We start from the raw sequence: 12676 nt of genomic DNA on the forward strand, positions 1-12676 counted from the left end.
CACCAAGGTCGTCACTGGAAAAGAGGAAGAGGTCTATGGAGAAAAGGGCTCTGATTCTCTCTGTATAAGACACTGATTCACCGTATCAGAAACAGCTTGGTTTGCTGCTGTTATTCCCATTGGTAAAATAAAGTAGAAGTGTCAGAAGTGGGGCCGGATTCTGAAAACTTCTGCCAATAAAATATTATATTTTCTGTTTTGTATATTAAAATCTGGGGGTTTGTTTTTAAAGTAGATTTGAAGTCCTGCCTTATCATCTAGACAGAGATCTATATTCTCTCTGTGGACTGAAATCTATTATTAATTGACTAAGCACAGAAAATATAATGCCACTAGACACTGCAAGATAACCACACTAGAGCGTTGAAACTTTCTCTTTCTTCTGTTTTGGAGAGGGCGGCCAGGTGATTGGGAGAGCTAGGAGGGGGAGGAGAGAGAAAGAGTGCCTGCGATGTTTTTTCAGTTTTCAAAGTACACATCAGAATCTCTCCAGGGTGAAACCTGAGTCCCCACAAGAAGAATGATATTGCAAATAAAACTCAAGGGCAGACGAGCAGAAATGTAAAATAAGCCAACCAAAAAACCAAACGGAGCCCCACAAGTCAACTCCATGCAACAGCCTTGGTCCAAGAGCCTGGAAGCCACTCACTTTTCTCCGGGCGTCACCCGCAGGCTGCTCTGGAGTAGAGAGATTGGTTGTTGGCATTTTGTGTTTTCGGCAGAAGACACACCCACATTCAGAACAGCAATTACTGCACTTAGAACTACATTTATTAATAGAAACCACTTAAGTCATTTATAGCAAAAACTGCCTGCAGTGCTACATATAAACACACACACACACACACACACCCAGATTCACAGTAAAAACGCTGCCGATACACAGGGTTTTAAACATGAATCTATGGCTCTTCAAAACTTGGCAAGACTCTTATTCTACGGGTATTCTTTACTGAGTACAACTCAACTGCTATAGTTTCAGTTATACAATTACTTTCCATCAGCAAGCAATATTACTTTCAATAGGCTGGTTTCAGACTCTTACACTTTTATAAAAATTCATTATAAAATTATAGACATTGTTGATGATTTCCCAGGGAGTACAGGAAATAAAAAATAGATTTGCCAAAAAAAAAAAAAAAAAGAAGTTTTAATACAGCAACCTGTGTTTGTGGGACCATTACTGAATTTGATTCTTCAGTCAGATACATCCTGTTCTGAATGAAAATAAAGCAAAGGCTTTTGGGCCCTCTGCTATGCCTGGTGAACATGAATAAAGCATTGGACAGCTTAAACAACTTTCTGTTCCAAAAGAGGACAACTTCTGTATCTGTGCTTTTTATTTTCTCCATTCTGAAAAATAACTGAAGTAAAGATTCTAACTGTAAAGGACTGGAATGATTACACATCTCCAAAATATCTGCAGAGTAAATTAGCCTCAATTTATCAAAATAAGATTTTTGTGTGTGTGCCATGGATCAGTTTCCTGGTATACAAATGGCAGGAGTGGTTGCTTAAGACAGGCTTCTTACAGTCAAAGATAAGAAGCCAGGTGAAAGGAAATGAAACCCAGTCTTCATAGAGCAGAAGGCAAATCCCAAGCTGTATCAACCTGAATATACACTTCATTAAGCTGTAAACAATATACAGAACAATTTCTTCATCTTCCTCAGATCAGAGACTAGGCAATTATCAAAAGACACCCAGAAATCCTACACTCAAGATACCGAAATCAAAATCCATTCATCTAATTCACATAACCAGAATATTTTAAACTAATATAAACTGGACTTCCAACTCAATTTTCATCAATGCCAGTATTTACTTTTAAACCATCGTGTTACCATTAGTGACGGGAAGAAAATGAGAATGGGAGCAGATACAGTATTTCTGCTCCACAGGCCTTGCTTGTACTGTGTAGATTATTTTTATTGTTTATAATCAAAACAAAAATAACTCATCGTTTTTCTAAACTCTCATTTGTCTTTTACACAACCCTTCGACAAAGTTCATGAATAATTCAACTCCAGAAGTTTTCTGAGTGGCATTAGGGAAAATAAATTAATAGGTACCACCTGGTAACTAACGTGTTTGAGTTTTCAATTACTCAAGGCTTTCAGGGTATTTTGGATCAGTTAACCAACATAATCTGATAAGCCATTTCCTTAGCTATAGGAGCTAAAGTGAGTATCTGTGGTGTTCAGACACAAAGAATGGGGCTTTATTACTATTATTTTTATAGAAAAGGAATTTTCCTTGCCTTCAATTAAGATCACAGTTCCCAAAACAGCTCAGTCTGAAAACAGCCAAAGGGAAGAGGTTGGGTCTATTAAACTTCCAAATTGTAAATCTACTTTACTTTGAATCAACATTTAGAACTTACAATAGGAAGTTAGCGCCTTTGTCCTGACAGGTTTTTTCCTTTAGTCTCTTTTAAGTCTCATGAAAAGATGAGTCAACTAGATTCATCAGTAAAACCATAACTTTTATATCACTGCTACCTCTGTCCTGATCATAATTTTATTTTTTAAATCTTCAAGGCTAGAGGTTTTTAAACACCTATTTTTTTCCTTTTAAGTATTTCAACTCGACAAATACTTAGAAGAAACACGTGTGCTTTTAAGTAAATACTGGCTTTTTAACAATCAAGACAGGCCAAGGACAACTAACTGCCAGATTAGCCCTCAAATTTGGGGGGAACCATGGATTCAAAAGAGAGCCAAATAAATATAACAACTTTCCCTTGGAATTGCTAATGTCTATAACTTGATTGTAATCAAGAAAAGGGTAGTGATATTTATCCTGAACTGATGGCTAAAAGCCATACAGTACTTACCTCCAAATAGTTCCAAATCTCTTAAGCCCTCAACAATGAACTTTTCCGAGACCCACCGCTAAAGAGGAAAACCCCAGAGAGAATTAGTACTTCTTCCAAGCCACAAAAAATTAGCGATCAGCCATTAGAAAGACAAAAATACAACTATGAACACTGAATCATGCAGTATAGTTAGGCTACATTACTAAGGACAAGTTTTGAAAAGAAACTGGGATTCAAATCGACTGAAAACACTAGATTACCTCCTTGCTCTATTCTTCTTTGCCTAATTTGGTGAGCAACTCTCAAATCTAACAGATGACAGGTGTCCTGGCCCTAACAATGAGGACTGGTTTTGTCCTTCCTGTCTAGAACACTGTCAGTCCATGGCTGTCTACTATAGATGCTTTGGGTCATTATTGCCAATTTGAAACAAATATGATAAATTCACAGCACAGAAAACAGGGATGAAACAGGGTTTCACAAGGCCCTAGTAGTTTGTAAAAGGAATCAGCCAGCTACATATTCTTTCATCCAGTAGGAGTTCTAAAGACATCATCAACGTTTAAATTTTCTACCAAGTTTACAAGGACTGAACTAGCATGACTGATCTATGGTTTATATAACTGGCCTATTTCAAACGAGTATGGGTTTCCATCGTACGAATCAGAGGTCTGGTTTCACCTCAATCAGGCTGAGAGAGAAAAGCAGCTCAACCTATGATGGCAGTTCCCTGGCAGTCCAGTGGTTAGGACTCCGTGCTTTTACTGCTGATGGCCTGGGCTCAAAAAAGTGTTCCAATGATTACAATTTGATGCTGATTTTTAAAACCCACAAACTCACTGAAAACGCGCAGGACACAGGCAGATCATCAGTGGGTGCATATCTGTGATGAAAAGGGCCAGCAACTCATTTAATGTGTGACTGATACTCATGAAATAAGCCACCTTGTTTCTTTTCTACCAGACGAGCTGGTGGGCATGTGATATTCTGTGTCTCCAGTCAGCGTGCGCCTGCAAGCTCTGTTCTTTGCAGTGGAGGCTGAAATGCCTGCTTGACTTTCTACATCTCTCCCTTCTACATGATTCTGAGCATCACATTGAAAAAAAAAAAGTCTACAATATCTGCTAAAACACACTGCTTTTTGGAAAATAAAAATAGTAAAGGCAGAAGAAAAACACTCACCCTAATTCGCTCTGGTTTACTTACAAGAAAAGACATGAGTTCCTAATGTGTAGACCTACTTCAATTTCAAAAATTTAAACCTAAAAGGAAAATAGACACAAGTTGTTAGTCAAGCCCACTTTTGTAGAAATATTTGTTGATTAACAAAAACTTACTGAGTCTACCGTCCAAAGCACTGAACTAAACCTACAAATTGCTAGACTATAAAGACATTTTAGAGAAACTTTCAGTGACAATAAACCTGGAGGTACTATGGCCAAATACATTCTGAAATACTGCATCTCTGTAAGGAAAATGAAGTTTGTTATAGGTTTTTAGAAAAATTTTAAATTTCTCTTGACACCTTTGTAGAAGCAATTACCTTTAATTCTTTTGGTTGCTTACCCTTCTTTTTAATCATCGTTTTTACACGTTGTTTACATGTGATGACTTACCCATTTTAGACATTTATCTACTAACTCCCCACCATGGTAGGTGAAAACTAGGCTCTCCTACATCAACTGCACCCTACTTTCCTGCCTTCACTCTCCCAACATAGTTCTGACATAAATTCTGGTTAAAACCATGGTCCAAATTTACATTACTATGACTACACCAACACGGTTCTTGCATGCTAAATTGCTTTGGTTGTGTCCAACTCTTTGTGACCCCACGGACTATAGCTGGCCAGGCTCCTCTGTCCATGGGATTCTCCAGGCAAGTATACTAGAGTGGGTTGCCACGTTCTCCTCCAGGGGATCTTCGTGACCCAGGGATCGAACTCCTAAGGAGTCTCTTATGTCTCCTGCGTTGGCAGGCAGGTTCTTTACCCCTAGTGCCACTTGGAAAGCCCAAGGACGTGGTTCTTAGCACAGGCAAACAGTTAGAGACGACTATGTCTTTTGTCTTATACACTCATTCTCCCACCCCACCCCCAGCAGAGTTAATAACTGCCTCATTTTTTCACTTGCTTGTTTTTCCATGTAGTTATTAACTTTTTCCAAATACCTCAACATTTCTACTATTAGTCTTATCAATGTATTTTTCCATACACTCAAACTCACTCATTGCAGCTTTTCCCTGGGGACTGCCTTCCTGAGGCCCTCCATCCTCTCGCTATAATCTAGACTAGCTACAAAGTATTCAGCCTTTTTAAGGTGGAAATGCGGGTCTTCCGGTTCTGGGGAATATTATTTTTGTAGCAAGAAACAGCCAACAGAAATTCTAATAGTTAAAGATGTACTTCTAGGATTATCCACTAAAGTTATATTTCACTCCTACTTTACAACTTTCTACTTTCCAGGAAACTTTTTCAAACTTTATTTTCCAACCTTTTTGCTAAGTTTCATATTTTTGTTACCCATTCCCAGGACCTTTAGCCACTTCTCAAATGTATGTTTTTTCATATCATCCTGATTTTGTTTTATGTTTGCTATTTATAGTTAAGAATTTATATCTAGAATGGCTAAAGCATAATACATCATGACCAAAGAGGGTTTAGTTCAGGAATAAAAAATCAGTTTAACATTAAAAAATGAATCAACATACATAAAATTGTTTTTGAAGCTGCTTGCAAATAAAGAACCACCAATTTTAAGGAATTTTTTAAAATGATGTAATTTTATCTTATTAACTGAGTAAACAAGTAAAAATACAATCATTTCAATAGATGGAGAAAAACCACCTAACAAAATTCAACACTAAGCCACAAGTTTTTTTTTAAAAAAACTCTTAGTCAACTAGGAATAGTCAAAAAAGAATAGGATAGAAATGGGATTTACCAAGTCAACTTGGTAACAGATACATATAAAAAAATTATAGCTAACATCTATTAATAGTAAGAAGAATGAATGAGTTTCCTCTAAGGACAGAAATAAAGCAAAAACGTTATCACTTCTTCTCAACACTGTAATAGTGGTCTTGGCCAATGCAAAAAGGCAAGAAGAAATAAAAGGCATACATATGGGAACAAAGGATGTAAAATTCTTTATTCATAAATAACAAGACTGTATACATAGAAATCTAATGGAAGCCACTCAGTCATGTCCAACTCTTTGTGACCCCACTGACTGTACAGTTCATGGAATTCTCCAGGCCAGAATATTGGAGTGGGTAGCCTTTCCCTTCTCCAGGGGATCTTCCCAAGCTAGGTCTCCTGCATTGCAGGCGGATTCTTTACCAGCTGAGCCACAAGGGAAGCCCAAGAGTACTGGGGTGGGTGGCCTATCCCTTCTCCAGTGGATCTTCCCAACCCAGGAATCGAACCGGGGTCTCATGCATTGCAGGCAGATTCTTTACTAACTGAGCTGTTAGGGAAGCCCTACGTAGAAACCGAAGTGTTCTACAAAAAAAAAATCATTTAACTTAAGAAAATTAATTTATAAAGATCGATTATAAAACCCAGTTATATTTCTATATATAGCAACAACCAATCAGAAAATGAAATTTTAAAAATACCATCAATAAACCAATGAAAACATAAAATGATTAGGAATAATTTTAATAAACTATGAGTAAGACCTGTAAAATGATAAAACACTGCTAAGAGAGATTAAAGATGATCTAGCTAAAAGATATGCCATGTTCATAAATTGGAAGACTCAGTATTATTAAGATGTCAATTCTCTCCAAACTGATCTACAGATTCAGTGCAATGCTTATCAAAATCCCAGCAGACTTTCAAAAGAAATTGATAAGCTCAGGCTAAAATTTACATGGAAATATGAGGGACCTAAAATAGCCAAAATAATTTTGAAAAAGAAAGTCAGAAGACTTTTATTACCTGAACTCCAGACTTACTTTATTGCTAAAATAATCAAGATGGTGTACTTTGGTCTAAGGATAGATATATGGGTCAATGAAACAGAACAGAGAACCTAGAAATAGACCCATACATATACGGTCAATTACTTTTCAAGAGAATAACCAAAGTAATTTTATGGGGAAAAACAGTCTAGATACAACTTGATATTTATTTAGAAAAAAATGAACCTCAATGCTGACCTTATACTGCACACAAAAATTAACCTAAAATGGATCACAGAACTAAAGAAAAAGTTAGAACTACTAAAGAAAAGAGAGGAGAAAATCTTCATGATATTGGGATAAGTACAGATTCAAAAATAAAACATCAAGAGCATAAAACATAAAAGAAAAAGATGACAAATTAATCTTTATCAAAATTTAAAATGTCTGCCTTAGAAAGACACCACTAAGAAACTGAAAAGATTGCGAGAAAACATACTCGTGTGTGTGTGTGTGTGTGTGTGTGTGTGTGTAAACATACTCGTGTGTGTGTGTGTGTGTCTACAAAGGACTTTATATACAGAATATATAAAGAATTTCTATACTCAATAAGATAACATGAAATGATGTTCAACATTACTTGTCATCAGGGAAATAAACATAAAACCACAATGAGATACCAATAAACACCCATCAAAACAGCTGAACACAAAGACTGACAATACTAAGTGTTGACAAGGACATCAACCAGCTGGAACTCTCATACACTGCTGGTGGGGATGCAAACAACTACGGCCCCTCTGGAAAATAGTTTAATAGCTTCTTATGACTCACTAATTCTGCTCTAGGTCATCTACTCAAGAGGAATGAAAACATATCTTCTCATTAGCTTGTATATGAACGCTCAGAAAAGCATATTCAAAATAGCCCCAAGCTGAAAACAATTCAAGCATCTACCAACTGGTAAATAGATTTTAAAAATGTGGTCCAGGTCAGGAAGCAACAGTTAGAACTGGACGTGGAACAACAGACTGGTTCCAAATCGGAAAAGGAGTACGTCAAGGCTGTATATTGTCACCCTGATTATTTAACTTATACGCAGAGTACATCATGAGGAATGCTGGGCTGGAGGAAGCACAAGCTGGAATGAAGATTGCCAGGAAAAATACCAATAACCTCAGATATGCAGATGACACCACCCTTATGGCAGAAAGTGAAGAACTGAAGAGCCTCTTGATGAAAGTGAAAGAGGAGAGTGAAAAGTTGGCTTAAAGCTCAACATTCAGCAAACTAAGATCATGGCATCTGGTCCCATCACTTCATAGCAAACAGATGGGGAAATAGTGTCAAACTTTATTTTTGGGGGCTCCAAAATCACTGCAGATGGTGACTACAGCCATGACATGAAAAGACACTTGCTCCTTGGAAGGAAAGTTATGACCAACCTAGACAGCATATTAAAAAGCAGAGACATTACTTTGCCAACAAAGGTCAGTCTAGTCAAGGCTATGGTTTTTCCAGTAGTCATGTATGGATGTGAGAGTTGGACTATAAGGTAAGCTGAGCACCAAAGAATTGATGCTTTTGAACTGTGGTGTTGGAGAAGACTCTTGAGAGTCCCTTGGACTGTAAGGAGATCCAAATAGTCCATTCTAAAGGAGATCAGTCCTGAGCGTTCATTGGGAGGGCTGAAGCTGAAGCTGAAACTCCAATACTTTGGCCACCTGATGCAAAGAACTGACTCATTTGAAAAGACTCTGACGCTGGGAAAGATTGAAGGCGGGAGGAGAAGGGGATGAGAGAGGATGAGATAGTTGGATGGCATCACCAACTCAATGGACATGAGTCTGGGTAAACTCTGGGAGTTGGTGATTGACAGGGAGGCCCGGCGTGCTGCAGTCCATGGGGTCACAAAGAGTCATACACAACTGAGCGACTGAACTGAACTGAACAGACACCAATGTAATACTACTCAGCAATAAAAAGGGACAAACTGGTGATACAGGCAACAATTTCAGGTTAAGGGGGAAAAGTCAGACACAAATCTACATACTCTTTCCATTCACGTAAAATCCTAGAAAAAGCAAAAGTACGACAGAAAGCAGGTCTTGGTTGCCTGGACCCAACAGTGAGATAAGGGACCAACTTCAAAGAGACACACAAGAACTTTTCAGGGTGATGGAGAAGTTCTCTATCTTTATTGAATGGTGGTTATGTAAGTGTACTTGTCAAAACTCAACAAATTGTACACTTGATATAGGTATATTTTGTTACAGGTAAATTATATCTGAACAAAGCTGATTTTCAAAATAAAATTACTAAAATAAATACTCAGATATGCTTTTGAAGATCTAGAAAAAAAATCAGCCACATTTCCACTCTTTTTCAGGTGGGCTAGGGTTGTGAGGGGCTTCCCTGGTGTCTCAGCTGGGAGGAGAAGGGGACGATAGAGGATGAGATGGTTGGATGGCATCACTGACTCGATGGACACGAGTTTGAGCAAGCTCTGGGAGTTGGTGGTGATGGACAGGGAAGCCTGGAGTGTTGCAGTCCATGGGGTTCCAAAGAGTTGGACACAACTGAGCGACTGAACTGAAGGTTGTGAGGGGCTGTGTAATCTGCTAAGAGATGTGAGAGGAGGGAGGTGAAAAAAAAACCAGAGAAAGGAATGTTAGTTAGAAACCAGTACAATTAAAAAAAGAAAAAGAGGGAATACAATTATTCTGGGCCACATCTGTGGTGATATGAGCCTGCGGCAGAAAGAATATTGAGAAATAGATGGGGATGGGTGGGAGGGAGGCTCTAGAGGGAGGGGATACATATATATAGTTATGACTGATTCATGCTGTTGTAAGGCAGAAACCAACAGAACATTGTAAAGCAATCATCCTCCAATTAAAAAAACAGATGGATAAGGACAAAGAAAAATAAGTTAGTAAGGACACCATAAGTCACTGAGTCTATCCGCCACTCTTTGGTAGAACAGCTTTATAAACACCTGGAGTCACTGCTTGAAAACTCACTACCTAATCAGGGAACCTGTTCTACCTGTGAACAACTCTGATGACTTTTTTGCGTGTGTGCCTGAGTAACTGCGAAGAGTAGTGTGTCAAAGACAAAACAGGAAAAGAGAGAGATGGAAGTTATTTTCGTGGAAAGATGAGTTTGAGTTTTTAAGTTATGCTGCAGTTAAGAAACCAGTTTTATATCCCAAGTGGAAACAGCATTTAGTTAGAAAAGTAAGGCTGATGCTTAAAAGAGGGGTTAGAGATGGCTCTGTGGACTTGGGAGTCAGCAGCTAAAGCTGTACGAGTGACAGAAATTCACTTCAGAAGAAAATGCTGAGAGAAAAGCAGAAAGCTGGGAAGTAAGCACTGGGATAAGTTCATATTTAGGACATGGAGCATCAAAGGCAATGGACTTCCCAGGTGGTGCAACAGTAAAGAATCCGCCTGCCAATGCAGGAGAAGAAAGAGTCAAGGATTTGATTCCTGGGTCAGGAAGATCTCCTGCGGCAGGAAATGGCAACCCGCTCCAGTATTCTTACCTGGAAAATTCCACAGACAGAGGAGCGTGGCGGGCTACAGTTCATGGGGGTCACAAAGAGTTGGGTATGACTGAGCACAACTTCAAAGGCAGGTAGGAAACGCAACCCAAAGAATAAACTTTAAAGACTCTGCTACCACTTACACTTTTCCAATCTATTCATCTTTTGCCTGTCCTTTCGCTATAGGAAGTCCTATCAGACTGCCCCACCCCACCCGGGTTAGATGCTTGGCCTGTGTATTCAATCCTTAGACATACCACTCTCTCAACGGCCTATTTATCATTTTCTGTCACTAGAGTCTGTGAAGGCAGGGAATGCATCTTGTTTACAACAAGGAACAGCATTCCCAGGGGTGACTGTGACCAATTAATAATAGTGAGAATAAAGCAGCAGACACTTATGGTGAACTTAGCATGTGCCAGCATCTGTGCTAAATGCTTCATGGAGATCAGCTCACAATAAGTTATTAGTGATCCTCATTTTACAAATCAGGAAATTAGGACTCAGGTTAAATGCCCAAATTACACAGACATGGGACTTCCTTCGCAGTCCAGGGGTTAAGACTCCCTGCTGTCACTGCAGGAGGAGCAGGTTCAATCCCTGGTGGGGAACTAAGATCCCACATGCTGTATGACACGGCCAAAAAAACTAAAATAAAAACAACAACCAGTAACCGAAGTTACACAGGCAAGTAACAGAGGACTGAGTCGGTCTATTCCAAAGCCTGTGCTCTAGAAGCTGTAAGTGATAACAGAGAAGCTTAGAGAGAAGCCTCAAGACTGAGTGTAAAGATGTAATGACTGAAAAGGCATCATCTGATTTGATAACGCTGACCAGATGCTAAATGGTATAGAAAGGAAAATTTATTTACCTTATCAATTTTTCTTTTTCCCCTATTTTTGTCACTGGTTTTCTAAACTTCTTCCATGTCTGGGATTACAACTATAAACACTGCATTTGGGTCACAACACCTCTAAGAAATCTAGTTAAAGGGCAACAGATTTAACCAGTTCAACACTTTATCTTATGGCTGAATAGGCTTGAGGCAGATAATCAGAAAAGATTTGGTTTCTTCAACTTTCAGGGACAAGAAACAATGTTGGGGATCTCTACAGAAAAGCATAGATCAGTCAATGAAAAACTGTCTTAATGCCACAAAAACATATTGGAACTCGGTTCTACCCCAACAAATGTTACAATAAGAAAAGGATCAACTGGCACGTCTTTTCCTCTTTGGGAAGAAGTTCGAATATCGTAGGATACCTTAGCAGCAGGCTGGGCAGAAAAGTTGGTTCCCCATTTCCTGAAAACTTGAACAATTTTATTTAACCACTCGCCTCGCTCGCGCTCACTTCCCTACCCTCATCCTGCATCTCCACCCCAAGGTGCTGTGGGCACTTAAGCATTTTGGAAAACAAGACAATTAGAAGCTCTGTTTAGGCTGATTCAGGGAATACCTGAGCGCTCTCCTTATGAGGGCTTCACCTACTGCTGCCTGTGCCGCCTGGGAAGAGATGCGGATGAGGGGGGGCGCGAACGGGGTGCGGGGAGAGGATATGCCTCCTCTTCGCTACCTCAGGACAAACTGTCACCTGGGCCCCAGGTTTCCCACCTGGAAATCAGGGGGGAAGGGGAGAGGAAAAGCAGGCGCTCGCCTCTTCCGCCCGGCCACTCCGCTGCGGTGTCTCCGGGCTAGGCCCAAGCCTATTCTCTTCTCGGGCTACAGCCCCTCATTGCGGGAATCCAGGATTCGGGTTTACGTAAAGGGGGCCCGCGGAGGACGAGGGCGGCGAAGGGTGGCCGCTATGATGAAGGCCCGGCCCTGAGGAGATGGAATCGGCGTCAGGGCGAGGAGCAACTGATCCCCGGAGCGCACCAGGCGGCCCCCGCCAGCCCGGTACCTGGTCCTGGAGTTAGCAAGCAGTCCCGGCCCAGTCTCAGCTCCGCCTCCTTGGTTTAAGGCCGCGCTGCCGCCAGGCCGGTTGCTGGGCGGGAGCTACGCAGCGTGCCCTGCGCAGTAGAGGGACGCGGGGAGGGCTGGTAGAGGAGAGCTCCGCCCCGCCCCGCCCCGGCCGCCTCCGCCCGGGCGCGGCAAGTGGGGACGTTCCGTCCCGCCCCGCGCGGGAGAGGAAGCCCCGCCCCGCCCCGGCCCCCTGGGCTCGGGCGCGGCCCGCGGGGAAGCCCCGCCCCGCCCCGGCCCCCTGGCCCCGGGCGAGGCTCGTGGAGAAGCTGCGTGGTTCCTGCGTCTCCTTGAGTGCGGCGGGGTTTTTGTTAGCAGCTACCTCGCACAGAACGGTTCTCCAGTTCTGAGTCACCTGATTACGCGCAGCGCAAACCTGAGGGCATTCGGTCTCCAACAGATGAAACCTGTGTCCCCGCGTGTGGAAGCCAGAGACCTAGCTTGT

General features: G+C 41.0%; 1 protein-coding gene across 7 annotated transcripts in view; it reads right to left on the reverse strand.

Moving 5' to 3' along the window:
- STRADA (STE20 related adaptor alpha) overlaps window positions 1-12234 on the reverse strand; it is a 26558-nt gene extending 14324 nt beyond the window's left edge. Inside the window, exons 1-4 of one of the 7 annotated variants that reach the window (XM_052657201.1) lie at window positions 12173-12234; window positions 4001-4080; window positions 2837-2894; window positions 650-678 (exon numbers count right to left, since the gene is read on the reverse strand). In XM_052657201.1, coding sequence (XP_052513161.1) covers window positions 650-678; window positions 2837-2894; window positions 4001-4036 — 123 coding nt within the window. In that variant the 5' untranslated portion in view covers window positions 4037-4080; window positions 12173-12234. The other 6 variants (XM_052657204.1, XM_052657202.1, XM_052657203.1 and 3 more) reach the window with 6 other exon arrangements.
- Window positions 12235-12676: the final 442 nt, after the last annotated feature.

This window comes from Budorcas taxicolor, chromosome 19, assembly GCF_023091745.1.
Source record: "Budorcas taxicolor isolate Tak-1 chromosome 19, Takin1.1, whole genome shotgun sequence".
In the NCBI taxonomy this organism is placed as follows: domain Eukaryota; kingdom Metazoa; phylum Chordata; class Mammalia; order Artiodactyla; family Bovidae; genus Budorcas; species Budorcas taxicolor.